This window comes from Monodon monoceros, unplaced genomic scaffold, assembly GCF_005190385.1.
Source record: "Monodon monoceros isolate NGI ecotype Baffin Bay Population unplaced genomic scaffold, NGI_Narwhal_1 Super_Scaffold_20, whole genome shotgun sequence".
Lineage (NCBI taxonomy): Eukaryota > Metazoa > Chordata > Mammalia > Artiodactyla > Monodontidae > Monodon > Monodon monoceros.
Window position 1 is genome coordinate 21221898 of NW_021703777.1, and position 21503 is coordinate 21243400.

The window sequence follows — 21503 nt, forward strand, 5'->3', positions numbered from 1 at the left end:
AGCTTCTGTTATGATCAGAAGAAAAGTTTTGTTTTGTTCTTTTTCAGTTTTTAAATAGTTTGTTTCCTCAAAGCCTTATCAATACTTTTAAGCAGTAGCTGATAAACTTTTTTTTCATGAAACATGTCTTTGAAGAGTACAAAGTAAAAGAAATGGTGCATAATGTGAACTAAAGGTAAATATTTGCTACTCTAAGTAAAATAAAATAAAAAGAGATATAGTTTTAGCATAGGTGATCCAAGGAAAAAGGGTTCTGTGAAAAGAACTAGAGAGAACAATTGTGTAAATTGTCTCTATAAATGTTAAGACAGCTCTGCTGTCTTAGTATGCCTAGACTCGATCACTATGTCTATTTCATACGCTGCAAACTTCCAGATTTTTCAAATCATTAACTTGTGCCTAGTATAAATAGTTCACAATGGATTTGAGGATCAGTGAAATGTATGTCATAGAGCTTCACTGCTGCTAATCTTAGATCATAGGAAAAATGAGGACAAATGCAGAATATATGTTAACCCTATTTTCTTTAGAGTAGCATTTTCTAAACTGTCCCATGAAATAGTAATTATTGCTAAGGGGGTAAAAAACTTCTGTGGTCAATTATGTTTGGGAAACACAATATTCAAGTTAAAAACAGGTTTTCATACAGAGAACTTCTCAAAGTCTTTAATGGGCAAATATGCTTCCTTATCTTTAAGGTTCAGATATTCTTAGTTTCTAAAACTTATATGACCACATAATGCATATTAGTATGTACACAATTTGGAAAAAGCAGCTTTAGAGTAAAGTTATGTCATAAATCTATAGTATTTATAGTAGTTAATATAAAATTTTTTATTTATCTCATTTCATCAAAATTAAGAATAACAAATATTCACTATCCTTTTTTGAACTGTTTTCAAGCATATCAAACACTGCTATTCCATTCTTCTTGATTCTCCTTTTCTTTTTTCAGAATAATAATTTCACAACTGCTTTAATAATTTTTTTAGACTTATTATCTTTGCTTCTAATCTTGCAAGCTATCTTTCACTTGCTTGCCTAGCAGTGATTTATACTTCCTGAAAATACCAAATTTGATTCATTTTACTCTGGAGAAGTTAAACTTTATATTATTTTCCGTTACCCTTTCAGTTAAGCCACAAAGGATTAAAATAGAGAATGATATTATATTCACCTAACTTCAACAGAATAAGAAGATTACTTTCAAATTTTCAAGAAAAAAGAAACTCCAAACTCTGAATAATGACATATATCAAGCTCAAATATTAATCCCAATAAGTACTTATAACAATATTTTTCATTTGTTTAAATGGCTGTATACTCTTTGACATTATTTGATATTTTAAATTTATTGAAATAACAGTGCAACTAAGCCAAAGCATCACAGCTGAAAAATTAGCCCAATTATACCAAATGCCATATTGTTTTAAATTTCTAAAATACAAAATGGCATTTTAGTTACACCACATAGGAATATATTTAACATGTTAACAAAAAACTGAAGTGGTTCTGGAGTGTTAAGTTTACAGTTAATGGTATTTCCTTACACTGTAATTAACTTTGGACAGCCCAATCTTCTAAGGTAGAAAGTAACATTTCTACATTTCCTTTTCTTTGTTTTTAATATGAATTTCATTGGTTTTGTAATTGTATTTGTACACACTTATTTTGGTTTTACACCAGTATAGGTGAAACAGCTTGAGGAATTTACACTGGATTTTACGACAGTTACACATGCAAACAACATGACAATAAAACTAGTTTATGTCATATTGCAGGGGAGGGAAGGGGTGACTGTCTGTGAGATCATGTGCCCTTTAAAAGGGCACTTCCTCTTTAAAATGAATTTGCTGCCTTTGGATCTTATCACTGGTTTACCAGCAATATTTATGGTTCCATTCTGAATATACTGAGGTTAATATATCTTAATAGCAAGTCATTTTAAGTAAAGAGTTAAAATAAAAATGGTGATTTTAGTATGCACTATATAGTTTATGGTGGTGGAATGTTGCATATTACAGCATATATTATATAATTTTTCAACTAACCTGCTTTTCTCTCGAAACCTCAGGGTGTCTGTGTGTATACATGCATTGTGTATTTAAGCAAATGAAATGGAAAAGGAAAATCTGGTTTTTTATGCCCATTTTATACCCATTATACCTATATTCAGAAGCCAAATTATATAAAACTAATATAAATGTCAGAAAAAGTATTAAAAACATAATAAAACTTACTGTACTATCAGAGGTTTATCAGCAAAGATGAAAGGTTTTGCTAATACAGCAGATATTGCGTGATGCTTTGCTCTAGATTTCAACACCAGTCCTCGGTCACCAGGTACTCGATATTCTTTCAATTCTTCTATTTCCCATCTTCCTAAAATACAAAACAAAGCAAGTTAAACTAAAACCAAAAACACTGACTTAAGAATTATTTATCAGAAGTGGTGACCAATAAGATTCTTCCATGAAGGCTACTTTGGAAAAAATAAAATCACATTTTAAATCAGAAAATAATATCTGTACATGTATGTTCTCTTTTTCTCTTAAAACTGTGGAAACTAATAAATAACAGACCCTACAGTATTTAATTAAAGCACCTCTAAAGCTGGCTTAGTTTGGATTTCTCTGAAAGACTGTAATCAATGAAATCACAAAATGTGGTTTGTCTCATACGGTCTATCAACATTGTACTTTTAAAATGAGGTATTTCTAAATTACACAGGAGACAAAGTACATCCTTAACACAAAATGAGTTTGCCTCAGTCAATTTTTTTGAAATTTATGGTATCATCAGCTACTTTCCTTACTTTGCAGAAGTTATTGTAGAGATTTAAATTTTAATTTGAAAATTGTTATGCCCAAAGAACACAAACTAAAGTTAACACTTCCTAAGCTAAGCCAATCAGTTCTCAGAACTTTTGGCCAAGGAAGTCATACATACTAGATAAGCACTAGGCTGTAGCACAGCAAAGCTGAGTTAGGTCCTCTCTGGGCTGGAATTTCCCATGTTTAAGATCAGGAAGCTCCTGCAATTAGATCACAGGCAGCATATAATGCAAAGCTAGACGGGTTAGCTGCAGCCCCAAAGTTGTGGATTGGACTTTCCTCCTTTACTCTTTTTAAAACAGAAAATAACTAATTTATATTAATTTGTATAAAATGTTCTAGCTTTGAAAATTAGAGGTATCGCCTATTCCAAGAAAACTCAATTTAGCGAAAACTGGCTATTTTCCGGTATTGTGCCAACTTGAAATATTAATGGGCACTTTTGAATTACTAATGTATTTTATACACGTTTTTTTCTTTCTAAAAAAAACAACAGTGCAAGAACCTGACAGTCTCATGAACCAGAGAAGGGTATATTTTGGTCTATCATTGTGCACACAGTATTGGGTTTTTAAGAATTCATTTTTTAAAGTTTTCAAGTTTCTTTTCCTTTTTGTCCCCTAATTTGGCTATAGTGTACTTTTCTAAAAAAAGTGAATTCATTTGGTTTTTCTTCTCTCACACTGATGAGCAACTGTATTATCACTGCCAACCTGTGGCTTGACCAAATCACAAAGGTCTTCTTTTAAGAAGTAACAAATTTATCTTTAGGGGTTTTAGGATCCTGATAGTAAAGGCTTTTTTAAACTATGTTGCCTTCTTTTGTAATTACATGCATACATTTATCCACTATGAAAAGGTACTATCTAAAAGTACTACTTTAATTTTAGAAAACCTGTGACAAGGTGATTATTCTTCAAGGACAAGAGGTTTTTCCCAACTTCAAATCAACAATAACTTTTCATTAACCAATCATTTACTCAAATTCTATACAGTGCCAGGTAATATGAACTCTGATGTAACTATAATTTCATAAAGAATTCACAAAATTTTATAAGGTATCCTGAAAGTTGGTCACTTAAAGAATTGGTGATTTTTAAAACAGCTATACTTTTATTAATAACTTAATCTGAAAAATTTAAATAAGTCTCCTCCAAATGCAAACCCTGTTACCCAGCACATAATGTTTCACACAGATTTGCTTACTCCTGAAAATACAGGAATTAGTTTTACTCAAGTGGCACTTGACAGAAGTTGTGATTAACGACTAGAAATACTAAATATTCCTGCAAAGAAACTGATATTGGTCTCAACTAACCACTATATAAACAACATTGCTAATATTTATATACAAAATGCCATTTTCAGGACCTGGAACTTTAAGAGATTCTGTATTTTTCAAAGTTGCTTTCAAGAAATTGAAAAAAGTCAACCAAACATACCAAATCTAATATGCTAAAAAATTATTTTCGTGGATAATTTTGTTTAATAAGACTACAGACCAAACTTAGGTGTTAAGAAGCTTGTTTTCTGCTTGCTTGAGCTCTAATTTTAAGCTGGGGGGGGAAAAAACTCATTTAAACACTAAGTCATTTTTGTCCAGCAAGAAAGAGAGACAAACTTACTCCTAAAATAGACCATATCCTAATTTTAGGAAAGCTCCATCAACAGATACTTACACAAACATAAAGCAAATATCTACCCAATGCTGTTCTAAAAAAACTGTAAAGTAAGCTAAACATAGATGTTTTAAGTCAAGCATTCTGTTCGATGGCAGGTATTTCTGTGGGTATTATTTTAGGTAGTGTTCTATCTCTGCAGGCTTGCTGCTTCTTTGAGGGAAATTATTCTTTTCTCTAAATGGATTTAGACTGAATGCAGTATTGCTTGCTCTGGGCATATGGTAGAGTTCTTTTTGGAGTACATAAGCATATACACTGGGATGGAGAACACTACAAAGGAAGACATGCAGGCATGATCTTTATCTCACACTAAAACAAACACTATGAAACGGAAGTAGACAGCTGCCAGCCTATACATGCTGTTAGTTGTTCTGTTGTTATTCTCATGTAACGCCTGTTGGAGTCTCAGTGTGAGGTCACATCCTTATGGGTCTGAGGTCCTCTGAGAGAGAGGAAATTCCCACTATCTGTCACCTTGACTGAGGCTGATCCTGCTTTAGGAGGTAACAACTGAGGAGGCTGGTTTTAGACTAAGAGGAGGAAGAAAGTCTTCCATCACACTCCAGGAGAGTCCTGTTGGAGAAGAAAAGATGACCCTTGCATATAGGACTTTTCCTTCACAGTGAAGCGTGAAGATAACCTATCAGAGACGCAGTGATAATGGCTGTGGGCTAGGAGCCACATGTCCCACAGCTCTCACAAATGTCCTCTAGGAGGACCCTGCAGAAAGTTATAACTTGATCTAGGCGGCCCATGCTTGAGAGAAAACAGTAGAGAACAGCAGTAGCCTGGGAAATCCTGCAAGAGACTAACTGCAGTGGAGTGAAAATTTAACTGTTCAGAGTTAGAAAACTGGATGGTGGCTGAAGTATGGATTACCTGGACTTCCAGAAATATTGGAAAGGAGACAAAAGACTCTATTTGACAAGATTCTGTTGTGAAGCAGGATGGGGCCTCAGGTATATTTAATAAAAATATAATCTCAAAAGCTAGTGAACTCTGGGTCATACTGGTTATGTTGAATATTTAAATAAATATTTTACCATCATATATAGAAATCTCCGCATCTGTATCATCTTTTTTTGCTTTCGATAAGACCCACCTATAAATAAAGTTGAAAGAAATGTATATCATTAAAAATACAACTAACAATTTATAGATACAATGCATATCAGAAATACAACAGAAGATTACCCAACAGTCACTTTTCCTTCTAAGATAAATGAATACTTAGAGGCTAAACAAGGATGTCTACACATAATTCTGTAAAGCTAGAGTTAAATTAAATTTAGAATCTGCAATTTACTAGCTGTGTGATCATAGCTAAGGTACACGAAGCCTCAGTTTCCTCACTGGTAAAAGGCAGATAAAGATAGTTCTTACCCACCTACTTAGGGCAGTGTTTGGCATATAATGATCAATAAATAATAACTTTTATTGTTTTTTTACCATTATTTAGGATAAAACATTAACTTGAATTTGCCACCTGAAATTACGTTATTAATATCTGTCCTAAGGAATGAAGAAATGTAAGTTTTCACTTTACATTCATGATTCATTTGTATATTTTCTTTGTATAAATGATAACAATTCAAATTAAACACTTCTATCAATAATAAAAATGTGTTAAGGTATTGGTTTACACCGTGAAATAAAGTATGTTAACCCTTTTTTAAGGTACTGTGGTAGAGGCAATTTTCATAGGCTAACAACCAATAACTTCAAAAAAGCTAATCAAATCAAGGAAAAAATTCTCCTGAATGAATACTTACCCAGCCAACCTTCCACTATCAAAAGTTTCCGTAAAATATACTTCTCCTATAGGTTGAGGTGTCTTATATTTAATCTAGAAAATAGATTTTAAAAATCTAAAGTTATTCACCTTCACAAATATTTTAATTAAATAATCTCACTAAATAAGAACCTAGTATGGAATGCACATATAGGTAATATAGATAGATGGTAGGTGACATGGTCTCTGGCCTCAAAACTTTGTATTCTACTGGTAAGAAAATACAGAAGAATATAAGAGATACACGATGGAAAAAAACTCTATGTGCAAACAGAATGCACTGACTCCTTCTAACACAGGAGGGATGGGAGGAAGTAATTAGCCAAGGCCTCATGATGCAGTGGATGTGGCTTTGAAAGGATTCTAACAGGTGACAATGTCTGAGGATAAAAAATCATTAGAAGCAAAAGATGTAAGATGAAAAACATATATAAGATGAAAAACTTAGTAAGCACATGGGTTAGTTTAAAATTAACTCTTAAATTTCACTGTTATGTAACTAGAGGATGATGACAACATTCTGAGAAATTAGAAACCCAGAGGAAAAATAAGATTCAAAAGAGAAAGGACTGCAAACCAATTATCTCAAAGCATTGTTTCAAGTGCCATGTAAGTGTTAGCTGCTATGATGATAATGATGATGGGGGGGGTGTGATTTGATGGCTCTTTTAATCCTCATGATATTTCTATGCGGGAAGTACTTTATTGTTCCCATTTTACGTATGATGAAACTGTGGGAGACAGGCAAAATAATTTGCCCACTGTCATACAGTTAGACACCTGCAGGACTTAAAAGATATGAGCCTAGGTTCTAAAGGTTATACACTTAACCATTACACTATACCGAATGCACCAATAAAATAATTTAAATTAAATTTATTGACAAATTGTCAAAAGATAATTTTTTTTTTTTTTTTTGCGGTACGCGGGCCTCTCACTGTTGTGGCCTCTCCCGTTGCGGAGCACAGGCTCCGGACGCGCAGGCTCAGCGGCCATGGCTCACGGGCTCAGCCGCTTCGCGGTATGTGGGATCTTCCCGGACCGGGGCCCGAACCCATGTCCCCTGCATCGGCAGGTGGACTCTCAACCACTGCGCCACCAGGGAAGCCCTCAAAAGATAATTTGAACTGATGATGAATAAATAAAATTTTGCTTACAGTAATACATAAATCTTGGTCCTTTCTTAATCAGCCTTTATGATTTTACCTATATGATTAATTATGAAATTTCTTCTCTCAGCCTTAAGAGAAAAGGATGCAGAAGTACTTCTACTATTTTCACTGTCCCTACCCTTCCCTAATAGTACGTTTCCTGTCTAAGGGAGGAAAATCAGTAATTAAACAAAATCCCATACACTTACTAACAGGTCAGTATTCTGCTACCCAAATTGCCAATCGCCCATGAAGTTTTCTGAATTAGAACTTACAACTTTACTGTTCTCTATATTTTTATGGATTGGCAAAAATGGGCAATGGTGTTACAAGAGGCTTCCTTCTGTTAGATGACCCTTTAAATCACCAGCAATTTATTTTGCGCTTTATTTATACTTCACTTGTATTTTACTATATCTAGATTACTCATGCTATAAAATTAGAAGCATCAAAAATTGTTCCTCCCATTTCTTATCATCTTCTCAAATTATCATCAAATATAGTTAAGAGTCGTAGGTATCTGAAATTTCTTTGAAGTATTAACCTCCAAAACCCTCGCAGTAGCTGTATCTAAGTCAGCCATAAGCACTTTGATTACTAACTTAGTTTCTGTGGATCACAGAACCAGGTTTTAAAAGAAATGTCCTTGTGGAGCTTAAAACTTAACAGGAGAAAGAATATTCGCCTTAAGCAGCTAAATAACACTTGCATTTGCAAATTAAAAACTCTAAAAAGAAGTCTGTGACAACTATATATTATTCTCCTTGGCCCTTTAACAGCGGCTAGCACAATATAATTGATATTTCCTCACCAAAAATATTTCTGAAAAAATTTTCTGACTGTCTCAATATTAGATATGAATATTCTCAATGTGAAAGCTCTTATGGATTGTCGAAGTGTACAAAAACCTCCAGGCTCCTGTTTTCCAGACTCCTATCAGTCACCACCTCAAGACACACATCTTAATGCTGAGATAGAAACACTGTGAGCCTTACTAAATGCCTACCTCATCATCACTCCCCTTTCTAATTCATCCTATTTAGCATTTTCTTCCCTCAGAGAAATAAAGAAACACTACTTTCTTTACTTCTAGGAAAAAATTATACTACCTTTTCTTTTATCTGAAAAGGGCTTGCAGTGTCAAAAATAAGACTAAAAACCTTTCCCTTAGCTAAAGTATTTAGTCCTCTTCAGCCAGTGATGAACTCCTAGTTTGATAGTAAAGATCTTCCCCATATTTATTTGGTAATAAAACTGTGCTAGGTGCCATGCACAAATTAAAAACACAGCAACAAATAGTTGGTAAAAGGCAATGTTTTTCCTATTTATATTGAAACTAAAGACTATTTGAATAGAAATGAATCTTAAGAAATTAGTCACCCCTATGTTCATGTAAAAGAATATTTTATTACTTTTTTTAAAGATTTTTTTGATGTGGACCTAATTTTTAAGTCTTTATTGAATTTGTTACAATATTGCTGCTGTTTTATGTTTTGGTTTTTTGGCCGCGAGGCATGTAGGATCTTAGTAGCTCCCCGCCAACCAGGGATGGAACCCGCACCCCCTGCACTGGAAGGCAAAGTCTTAACCACTGGACCGCCAGGGAAGTCCCTAAAAGAATAAATTATAGCTTGTTTCTCAATAACCTTACCTCTGAGGAGAATTCATTTTCATTAGCATCAATCTCTTCTGAATTTTCATCAAAGTCTTCCATCTCAACATTATCATCCATAAATTCTGCATTAATTGAGATGAAAAGAAGACCCAAACATAGCCGAAAGCCTTGGAAACGCATATTAATTATCTGAAATTGACAGTAATCAGTAAAAACAAAACAAAGTTGTGAAAAATATGTGTAAGTATATTTACAAAGAAATAATTTCTCCTTAATACTTCTTTTTTTCTCGGATGGCTTTTAAAACAAATCATTACCAAACTTACTTAAATTATGCTTTGAACAAGTGATAACACAAACTTCAAAATCTCACAGGAGTCTACAGCTGAAGGCCTGCCTCTAAAAGCAAAGAGCCAAAGGCACGAACCTAAAGATACAGATAACAGTAACCAATGAACTCATAATATGTGGACTCCTCTAAAAAAAAGAAAAAAGGATCGTGATTCCTAAATGTTCGCTCGAGTTACTTTTTTATTATAATGTTGTTTAAGTGTATATAACCATACAATTGGAAATTTTACAATCATAAAAACAAAATAAATTTATATGTAAATACCAAAAAAAGAAAAATAATTTTATCACAATTGAATGTGATAGTATTTTACTGAAATCAAATCACAGCTGGAAATTCAAACAAATATAGGATTTATTGCAACCAGGTTGAGTGCTATGCATAAAGTTCTTTTGCATTTATCATCCCCACAATACTGTGATGAGTCAATTGTATAACCATTTCTCTATTCAAATACTGCAAAACCTCTGTTCTTTATAGCATTAATTGAGATGAGTAGAGGCCAAATATCATTTGGCTGCCTCTTGGCAGAAATACATAATTTATGTAATTACAGCCCCCTCTATTCCCATTAGCATGTTAAAAATGAAAGTTTTATTTCTTGGTGCCAGTGGACTTTTAAACAAGTAAATATGAATACTGAAATAGTGTGGCAGTCTTGGTTATTAGGTGGTCAGTCATTCAGATGCTCCAGAGTATAGTTATATTACCATCAACATGAAAATTTTTTTTAAAAAAGTATATTCTTAGAACTCTTAGATTCTGCAGAACATATCTACAGACCTATATGGGTCTGCCTAAGAAACACTGAATTTATGAGATAGCACTCTACACCCACCAGAATGGCTATAATCAAAGAGAGATAATAATAAGTTTTGGGAGGCTGTGGAGAAACTGGAATCCTCATACATTGCTGGCAGGAATACAAAATGAGCTTTGGAAAACAGTGTGGCAGTTTTTCAAAACGTTAAAATAGAATTACCTTATGATTCGGCAATTCCACTCCTAAGTATCTACCCAAGAGAAATGAAAACAGATGTCCAAACAAAAACTTGGAATGTAAATGTTTAAAAAAAATTGTTAATAATAGCCAAAAAAGTGTGAACAACCCAAATGTTCATCAACTGATGAATGGATAAACAAAATGTGGAATATTCATACACTGGAATATTATTTAGCAATAAACTAGAATGGAGTACTAATGTGTTACAAGACAGATGAATCTCAAAAACATTTTGCTGAGTGAAAGAAGTCAGTCATAAAAAGCCCACATATTGTATGACCCCATTAAAATAGGCAAATCCATAGAATCGGAAAATAGATAAGTGATTGCCTAAGGAAAGGAAAGAAATGGGAAGAAAGGGTTAATGTGCACAGGGTTTCTTTTGAGGGTAATGAAAATATTCTAAAATGGGAATATGGTAATGGTTGCATAACTCTGTAAATATGTTAAATATGTTAAAACCCACTGAACTACCCTCATTAAACAGGTCAACTTGTAGGCATGCAAATAATATATCAATTAAGCTGTTTTCAAAAAAGAAGCATCAGACTATAAAAAGCATTTTTCCATTTGGTTAGCTCAACTAACCCTTTTAAATGAGATCAAAACTCTACAAGAATGTATGGGCCAGTTAGCTTTAATTTCTTCTAAAGGCCACTGGGTACAACTTTAAAGTTTACTTTGAAAATGCAGGTTTAAAAAAATCAACACCATTCTACCATAATATGAACATTCTATATTAAAAGGTGTGTTAATACCACCATTTTTACAGACAAAGACAACACAAAAAATGATGCATACTAATCATAATTAGAAGAGTTTAATCTCTCTTGAGTCATAGAAAAGAGGTTAACTGGGATAGAAAGTAAATATAAAGGGATCACTTTGACTTAATAACAGTAAGGTAGGGGTTTTTAAAATTTTCACTTATTGGCACAGATATGAGTATATTTACACATTGCTTATTAACTGTTAACGACCCTAAAAGCTTCATTGTTCTAAAAGTTTAAGAGCCTTCCATGACTTATATAACAAAGCAAAAGGTGTTTTTCTTGACTTGCTATCAATAACATTTCAGTAAAATAGAAATGCATAAAATAATAGCAGTAATAATGAACATTAATATCACTTTAGCCCCACATCTTCTCCTTCAAAATGAATGCACAGTTTAGTTTCTTAATAATTAAATTTGTTGAAAAAACATGTTCTAAGTGCTTTGTTTGAGCTCTGGTGGATTGGGCTGCCAGAGAAGAATTAAGGGGAAACCAAGCAGGCAGTGTCCTCTCTGAAACCCTACTCTTACTTCAGCCAATTTTATTTGTTTTCTTTCTTTCGTTTTTTCTTTTTTGCTTTATATAATTTTTTATTTTTAAAATTTTTATTTTATATTGGAGTATGGTTTATTAACAATGTTGTATTAGTTTCAGGTGTACAGCAAAGTTATTCAGTTATACATATACATGTATCTATTCTTTTTAAAATTCTTTTCCCATTTAGGTTATTACAGAGTATTGAGCAGAGTTTCCTGTGTTATACAGTAGGTTCTTGTTGGTTATCTATTTCAAATACAGCAGTGTATATTATTTGTTTTCTACATTAGGTTCTTCCTAACTTTCTTTCAGAAACAGTTGCCAAAGCTTCAGAAAAAAAGTTTAGAAAACGCTTTATCTGGAAAGTTTGTTTCTTCTCTAAAGTTCTATGACTATAATCATTCATTTGCATAAAGGAACTAGCTACTTTAATCTTTGCAACCTAGGACATCACGAGGATAGCCATCATTACTCCCAATCTACAAACTGAAAGCAGAAGGATTCAAAAACCTGATCAAATTCTCATGACTGGAAATGTGAGACAAGATGAGAATCCAAAACTTTACATCAATATACCATTCTACTTCTTATTTTAATATTACCCCACTGATTATATGTTTACTGATAAAGCAATGGAAAGAAATTGCAAAAATCGTAACATAACACATTTCAAACCTCCTGGAAATTTCCAAAATTTAGATTATTATTAGTATTAAGCTATGAAGATATTCACCCAGAAATGGTCATATCAACCTTACTATACAAGTGGAATATCTAAAAATAAACTGTAAGTGGTCATTAACCATTCTGCAGACAATGCAGTTCTACAGGATAATAGTCTCCATTAAGAAAATGATATAGTCCAAGGTTGTTTTTGCTATTTATTCCTTTCTTAAAAAATCAGAAATACAGACCTAACAGTTTCTGCTTAATTCTGCAGTATTCTATCATTATTCAGTGATGCACCAACTGACAATTGAGAATTACATCATGAAGTTTGCAGTATTACTTGGACGTCTACCATGCTATGGTGCCAACATGTCATCAAGCTCCAAACAAAACTGTGAGGTTTGTCACACATCATTTCTTAAGAAGAGAGGTAAGATACTGCTAGGCCTGCACTGGAGCTTTGAGAGGCCTGACAATGGGGTAATTTACAAAACACTGAAGTAACTAACTTGTGCAGTTTAAAATTTTTTAATTGTGGTAGAATACACATAAAGGTTATCATTTAAACCAATTTTAACTGTTCAGTTCAGTAGTGTTAAGAACATTCACACTGCTGTACATCTTATCTCCACACCTGTTTTTCCATCTTACAACACTAGAATCCTATACCCCTTAAACAACAACTCCTCCATATCTCCTTCTCCCAAGCCCCAGGCAACCACCATTCTTTTGTTAGTTCTAACAATTTTTTTGGTGGAATTTTTAGGTTTTCTACATATAAGATAATGTTGTCTGTAAACAGAGATAATTTTACTTCTTCCTTTTCATTTTGGATGTCTTCTTCTTGCCTAACTGCTCTGACTAGGGCTTCCAGTACTATGTTGAATAGAAGTGACAAAAGCAGGCATCCTTGTCTTGTTCCAGATCTTAGAGGAAAAGCTTTCAGTCTTTCACCATTGAGTATGGTGTTAGCTGTTGATTTTTCAAATATGGCCTTTATTACATTGAGGAAGTTTCTTTCTATTCATATTTTGTTGAGTGTTTATCATAAAAGGGTGTTGGAACTCTTCGGATGCTGTTTATGCATCAGTTGAGATGATCATATGGTTTCTTTCCCCTCCGTTGACAATGTGATGCATTACACCAACTGTTTTTCATATGTTGAACCATCTTTGCATTCCAGGAATAAATCCCACTTGGTCATGGTGTATAAATCTTTTCTTCTTATTTTTTTTAATTTTTTTAAATTTTTGGCCACACCACATGGCATGTGGGATCTTACTTCCCCGACCAGGGATCAAACTCACACCCCCTGCAGTAGGAGCGCAGAGTCTTAACCACTGGACTGTCAGGGAAGTCCCAATCTTTGAATGTGCTTTTGATTTTTGTTTGCTAATATTTTGGTAAGGATTTTTGCAACATTATTCATCAGGGATATTGGTTTGCAGTTTTCTTGTTGTTTCTTTGTCTGGTTTTGGTATCAGGGTAATACTGCCCTCATAGAATGAGTTTGGAAGGGTTCCCTTCTCTTCAGTGCTTTGGATGAGCTGGAGGAAAGCTGGTATTTTTCTTTCAGTCTTTGGTAGAACTCACCAGTTAAGCCATCTACTCCTGGGCTTTTATTTGTTGAGAGGTTTTTGATTACTGATTCAATTCCCTTACTAGTTACAGGTCTGTTCAGATTTCCTACAACATCATGATTTAGTCTGAATAGGTTGTATGTTTCTAGGAATTTGTCCATTTCATCTAGGTTATCCATTTTGTTGGCATATGATTGTTTATAGCATTCCCTTATAATATTTTTATAACTATAGAATCAGTTGTAATGTCCCCTCATTCGTTTCTGATTTTAATTATTTGAGTCGTCTTTTTTTAATTCAATCTAGTTAAAGGTTTATCAATTTTGTTGATCTTTTCAAAGAACCAACTCTTGGTTTCACTGACATTTTCTGTTGTTTATCTATTCTCTATTTCATTTATCTCTTATCTAATCTTTATTATTTCCTTCCTTCTTCTAGCTTTGGGTTTTTCTAGTTCCTTAAGTTGTAAAGTTAGGTTGTTAATTTAAGATCTTTCTTTTTTACTGTAAGTGTTTACAGCCATAAATTTCCCTCTTAGCACTGCTTTCACTCTATACCATAAGTTTTGATCTCTTGTGGGATTCTTTTTTTCATTTATCTCAAGATATTTTCTAATTTCCTTGTGATTTCTTTTTTGACCCATTTGGTTGTTTAAAAGTGTGTTTTTTAATTTCCACATATTTGTGGATTTTCCTGCTTTCCTTCTGCTACTGTTTTCTAGTTTCATTACAGTGTAACTGGAAAAGATACTTCGAATGATTTCAACTTTAAAAATTTGTTAAGACTTGTTTTGTGGCCTAACATATGGTCTATCCTAGAGAATATTCCATGTGCACTTAAGAAAAATATGTATTTTCATCAATATTCATCAGGGACATTGGTCTGTAGTTTTCTTACAGTGTCTTTGTCTGACTTTGGTATCAGGGTAATGCTGCCCTCATAGACTGAGTGTGTAAGTATTCCCTCCTCTTCAACTTGTTGGAAGAGTTTGAGGAAGACTGGCATTAATTTTTCTTTCCACTATTGTTAGGTGAAGTGTTCTGTGTATGTGTATTAAGTCCAATTGCTTTATAGTGTTGTTCAAGTCTTCTAATTCCTTATTGAGCTATATGGTTGTCCTAAGTTATATAGTTTTAGTGCAGCAAGAATTTGTTTATATGGTATAATACAGAACTTTTGGTGCTGACACCACCTCCTTGCTGCCTTACAAATGTATAAAAGATAGCAAGCCCATGGTTCTAAGCGTCCTGTGTATTCCTCACTCCATACAGGTTGCTGAAATCACAAAATATCTGTGCCTTCATGAAGAAGAAAGGAGGCACTGGAGAAGCCCATCCATTTGCATATATCTTTGATCTCCTGTATGTTCTCTGCACTCCCTCTGGGCTGGTTCAATAACAAATTGAAATATAAGTAACTTTGGCCAAGTATGAGATACGGAGAGATTGCTGGCTGATCACTAAGCTATCTTCTCTTTTTTCAGGAGACATGACTATACTACATTTTTCTTGGAGTTAAGCATGACTCAGGTGAATGGAGTTAAATGAGACCCAGGAAAGCCAATGATGTAGTGCTAGTCTGAGTTTAAAGGCCTGGAAGCCAGGAGACCCAATGCTATAAGCTCTAGTCTGAAAGCCAGCAGGCTCAAGACCCAAGAAGAGCCAATGTTTCAGTTCGAATCCAAGGGCAGGAAAAAAACTGAAGTCCCAGCTCAGCCAGTCAGGCAGGAAGAGTTCCCTCTTCCTCACTGGAGTATCAGCTTTATTGTTCTATTCAGGCCTCCAACTGTTTGGATGAAGGCCACCCACCTAGGGGAGGGCAATCTGCTTTACTCAGCCTACCATTCAAATGTTAATCTCATCCAAAAACATCCTCACAGACACACCCAAGATAATGTTTGACCAAATATCTGGGCACCCTGTGGTTCCATCAGGTAGACAGATACAATTAACCATCACAGTCATCTACTCCTCAGGACACCAGCAACCAGAAATTATGTTAGGCATCTGGGATTTTAAAATTTTCTATATGAGCATTATCTTATCTAATATATACTGTTAACTAAAACTGAGTATTTTTTTTCTAAATCAGAAGGACTTAGAAACAATGAAAATATCTCAAGAAATACAGTAAAAAGTGGGGAAAGAAGCATAACAGCAGAAATAATAGTTGAAAATACAACTTTCTGGTGATTTAGGCAAAGACCTACAAAGTGTTGCAAAGATTCTGGATCTGATCCTATAAAATTCAGAAACTACTGAAGGTCTGAGATTAGTGAATTGATCGGAGCTGAAATCCAGGATATGGGGATAGTATTTGGTCATAGTACTTATAGAAAGAATGAACTAACTCTGCACTGGGTTTTAAAAACATAGCTACCCACTAAAGTTAAAATGGACTAAATAGCATCATTTTCAAAGCAATGGTTATATAAACATTATAATGATACATTTATTTATTTAGGATTTATCCTACTTCTACGCAGTTCCAAAAGAACTGCTTGAGGAAACTTGCAGCAGAAAACAGACAAAGATATAAGCCCACCGAGAGCCAGAATTCTTACTTCTGTATTCACAGTGCTAGCCAAAGAGTGCTCATACATGATAAACAGAGAAAGATATATATTCACAGAATGAATGAATGCACAAATGACAAGAAGAAAAGGTTATGGGTGGAGAGAAATAGATGTTACTAAGCAACAAACTAGAATGACTATTGTTGTAGCAGCACTGCAACGATAAATTTGGCAAAAGGGTTTCCAGGCAATTAGGGGAAGGCCAGAAATAAAATGAAGGAGTTTTCACTGTCTATAAAACTCTACAAGATCCTTGGAGGAAAAAATCCTTTTTTAGAATTTAACTCCTAGAAAAATTTATGGACTGAAACCTTATACAATAGATGTCTTTAACTATGGTTTTATGACAGAGAAATGGGTATGTCAATGCTTCCAACAATGGCCCTCTAAAGTTTTTTAGAACATTGTTAAAACTTAACATAGTTAAAGCTTTCCTATAGATAAGGAGATAATAATCTAGAAAGTTTGCAGTTTTATGTTCTAATTTAATATGGGGAAATTAAACATATTTTTCATTTTTACTCTACATCTATGAAGAAACATCTCATTGTGAGTTATTTCAGAATCTTGCTGTAGACATGCTGCATTTTAACAACTCAATTCATAATTTACTAGAAAAGACAGTAAACAAAAAAATTAGATGAAAAAATTCTGTGTTACCACATCAGAAAAATAAAACTGGACAAATTTTCACCAAAATTAAAGGGTATTCTTGGAATTATCTGGCTATGTAGGCTATGTAGCACATAGAAAGTTCACTTTGAAGGATCACAAATACGGTGGAGAGGTAGGTAATAGTGGCATCTTAAAGAGGCAGCCTTCTTCCAAAGACTCCATTCGAAATGCAGGTACTTTCTCACAGAAGAAATGAGCATCCTTCAGAATAAGCTGCACCAGGGATTTATTAACTTTGTGGTGGCTGATGTTTCCAGAAATTCAAGAGAGGTTAGCCAGTAGATAATAAAATTCATCATTCACAAATTCATTTGACAAATGCCTATGGTTGTCAATTATGTGCCAGGCATGATGTTAGACACTGAATTTACAGTAATTAGTAAAACACACATGGCCCCTGATTGCAAAGAGCTTATAGTCTGGGATGGAAATCAGACATTAAACAAATAACCCAGGTATATCACGTAAACTGTAACAAGTGACAGACTAGTAAAGAAGTTGTAAGAGTTGGTAATTGGGGAACTGAATTTATAGGGTAGGGGAAGGGGCAGAGAAAGCCTCCTTGAGAAAGTTACATTCAAAGTGAGGTGCAAAGGATGCAAAGGACTGATTCCCCTAGGCCAAGGGCAAAAGAAGCTGCACTTGAGAAAGGAACTGAAAAGGGAGGAATGGAACAAGGAGAACAGGAAGTGCTGTTTCAAGTATTTACTGTGTTTCAGACATGTTAATTCCAATCCTTACAGCTACTCTGCGGTGAAGGGATTAGTACCCCATTATACATAAGAAAAGCAAGGCTCAGGGAGGTAAGTAACTTACTCAAGAATACAGAATGCTAATAAACAACAAGGCAAGACTCAAAGTTAGGTCTATTCAAACTCTACATTCCTTTCATTAAGGCTGTAAGGTTAGAAGGTTTAACAATTTAACTCACTAAATGGCAGTGAGGTTCTAGGCCTATAAAATACAAGGTTAAATATTTTGTTAGTATGTTCCATCCTTTAGACATCCATTCCAGTTTCTGTGGGCTTTATATTTTAAAAGCCATATTTTGATGTGTATCCAAATTATATTTTATGCACATATATCTAGTTAGCTGGTTAAATGGCGTTTAAAATCTTTCCAGCAAAGATTTTAAAGCAGCTTAAGGCTACATAAAAATATAAAAACTAACAACTTCATTGTATTACCTTATACTCCTATGAGACTTTAAAATTTTATAGTGTTCACAGAAATTTCAGAGTATTTAAGAAGATACTTGCATTTCTTAGTTACAAAACTCAAGGATAAACAGTAAGGCTTACTATTGACTATAATTATCACATGCTACATAATGTAAATGTTTCTAGGTATCACCTTTCCTTAACAAAAGCATCTAGAAAGAATGTATCCATGAACTGTTAGTACTTTTAACTTCCTATGGTAGCCACAACGACCCCCCAAAGATGTCCACACCCTATTCACTGGGTCCTGTGAGTGTGACCTCACATAGCAAAGGGGGCTTTTTAGATGGAATTAAGGTTGTTAATTAGCTGACCCTAAAATAGGGACAGTATTCCATATTATGCAAGTGGGCCCAACATAATCACATGGGCCCTTAAAAGTGGAAGAGGAAGTCAGTGAAAGAGGACAGAAGAGATTTGAAGAGTGAGAGGGACTCCGCCCACCATAGAGATCTTGAAGATGGAGGAAGGGGGGGCATAAGCCAAGGAATGTAGGTGGTCTCTAGAAACTGAAAACAACTCTCAGCTGACAGTCAACAAGGAAACAGGAACCTCAGTCCTACAACCAAAAGGAAGTAAATTCTGCAACCAACCTGAATGAGCAAGGAAGTGGAATCTCTCCAGAGCTTCTAGTAAGGAATGATGTCTTGCCAACACCTTGATGTTAGCTCGGTGAGACCTGTGTCAGACTTCTGACCTATAGAACTGTGAGAAAATAAATTTGTGCTGCATTTAGCTGCTAAGTTTGGTGTGGCAACAATGAAAAACTAATACTTTTATCATTCTTGTACTTGATTCTAGCTTTGAAACAGTTCTACCAACCACGTCTCAGCTGGTAAACGCAATAGCATTTTTCAGTCCCATTGCCTACTGCTCTCTCTTGACCTTGCTACTGCCTCCTTGAAGCCCTCTCCTCCCGTGGCTTTTATGATGCTATTCCTGATTCTTGATTCTCTTCATTTGCTCTGCCACCTTCACGGGCTCTTTCTCTAATCTCCTGTAAATGTTGCTGTTCGTTAGGGTTCTGTCCCCAGACTTTCTCCTTACATTTCATATACTCTTGACTTCTACCTATAAAAGCTACCTACAAACTCCCAAATGTTATCTCCACAGCACAGAGGCCACTCTTTAGTTTCAAATCACTATCCATCTTCAAGGATGTACCAAAGCCTCCATTAATTTGAGGCTGGTCTTTCCTCCCAAACCTGTTCTCTATCTCCTCAATTCCCTTCTCCCATTACCTTCACCTCCAGTCAACCAAATTAGCCAAGTTGCTTTGCCACTATCTTAAGATTATTCTTTCTCATTGATATCCTGTATCATTGGTAACTAAGTGCATTTGGATATTTCTTGAATGTATCTTTCTACATCCATGCCACAGCCTTAATTTGGGAATCCATGGTTTCCGAAAAGGATCAGTAAACTTTGACTTTGCTTCTTCACTTCCAGCCTTCCCAATCAATCAATCTATCTGCCACCTTCTCTCCAGCATGAATTTTCTAAAAAAGAACAAGTCTTACTTTATTACCTATTTATAAAAATGTTCAATAGTTGTCTGTAGTTCTCAGTATAAATTCTGCCCTTTTAAGACTCATTTCTTACTCTTAACACTCACCTATTAACACATTCATGCTTTCTATATACTATTTCTTATAACTGAAATGCCTTTCTGCTATTCGGTTTTAATGGCTGACTGAGGACTCACCAACACCACTATGGCTCAAAAGTAGTGTTTGAAAAATCACTATTTAAAGTTTTAGTTGTCATGCAGCTTCAGGAGCTCAACTACAAAATAATATAATAGAAAGTACACTGAGCTTGGCACCATAGCACCAAGTTTACTGTTCTGTTATTAAAAAGGGAAGGGCTTCAAACTGTTCTAAACCTTTTTTTTCATTTGTCAAGTTTAAGGATGTTCTAAACTTTTTTTTCATTTGTCAAGTTTAAGGATGTTCTAAACCTTTTTTTTCATTTGTCAAGTTTAAGGATTCATCCAAGTTTAACCTGGATGATCTAAAGTTCCATTGTAGCTTTGTAGTTAAGAGCACTAAAACTTATTAGGTACTGAAAACAAGCAATCAGGTCAATTTATAGCACTGTTCAGCTTCTACGGATCCATTAACATGCATCATTCACACTCAATAATTAACTTTATTAACTAGATAAAGACTATCTTCGGAAGGATTTAGAGATAAGGTCTAAACGTGACTGGAAGATCAAACCAATTAGATATAAAGACAAAACTGTAAACTGAAAAGAAGTCAAACAACTACCAAAAGGAGGGCTACCGAGAGTGATTAAAAGACCTAGAGTGACGTAAAAATTTTAAAGCAAGCAAATTCAGAAGGCTAGATCAGGGTTTTGATGGCTTTTATGCATCAAAAACTTCAGTATAAAATAACTCTCTTCTAATTAGAGAGGTCTTCCCATGGCCACTCGATTTACTTTCTCCCTTCTGAGCTTTGTTGCCATTTGCTTTTTTTTTTAATTCTACAGTGATTTTTTTAACATTTTTATTGGAGTATAATTGCTTTACAATGGTGTTAGTTTCTGCTTTATAACAAAGTGAATCAGTTATACATATACATATACATATATCCCCATATCTCTTCCCTCTTGCGTCTCCCTCCCAATCCCACCCCTCTAGGTGGTCACAAAGCACCGAGCTGATCTCCCTGTGCTATGCGGCTGCTTCCCACGAGCTATCTGTTTTACGTTTGGTAGTGTATATATGTCCATGCCACTTCGTCCCAGCTTACCCTTCCCCCTCCCCGTGTCCTCAGGTCCATTCTCTAGTAGGTCTGCATCTTTACTCCCGTCTTGCCCCTAGGTTCTTCATGACCTTTTTTTTTTTTTTAGATTCCATCCTCTTTGTTTCTCAGGCAGATGCTATAAATAAAATCAGCTCAAGTATCTGATCATCGTAAACAGGCTTTCGGGGATAATGAGTCTCGAGTCCTCAGGGCTTCGTGGGATTCAACACAACCCTCTAGGGCCCTCCCTATCCGCGCGCACCGGGCTCCAGGCATCGCCTCGAGAGAGCGG

The 21503-nt window shown here is 34.7% G+C and overlaps 1 protein-coding gene across 1 annotated transcript in view; it reads right to left on the reverse strand.

Moving 5' to 3' along the window:
• The window catches only part of CLGN (calmegin), a 44265-nt gene that overhangs the window by 22027 nt on the left and 735 nt on the right, over nucleotides 1-21503 (reverse strand). Inside the window, exons 2-6 of the mRNA XM_029235330.1 lie at nucleotides 19052-19163; nucleotides 9111-9263; nucleotides 6289-6362; nucleotides 5560-5618; nucleotides 2241-2382 (exon numbers count right to left, since the gene is read on the reverse strand). Coding sequence (XP_029091163.1) covers nucleotides 2241-2382; nucleotides 5560-5618; nucleotides 6289-6362; nucleotides 9111-9254 — 419 coding nt within the window. The 5' untranslated portion in view covers nucleotides 9255-9263; nucleotides 19052-19163. The remainder of the gene's footprint in view (nucleotides 1-2240; nucleotides 2383-5559; nucleotides 5619-6288; nucleotides 6363-9110; nucleotides 9264-19051; nucleotides 19164-21503) is intronic.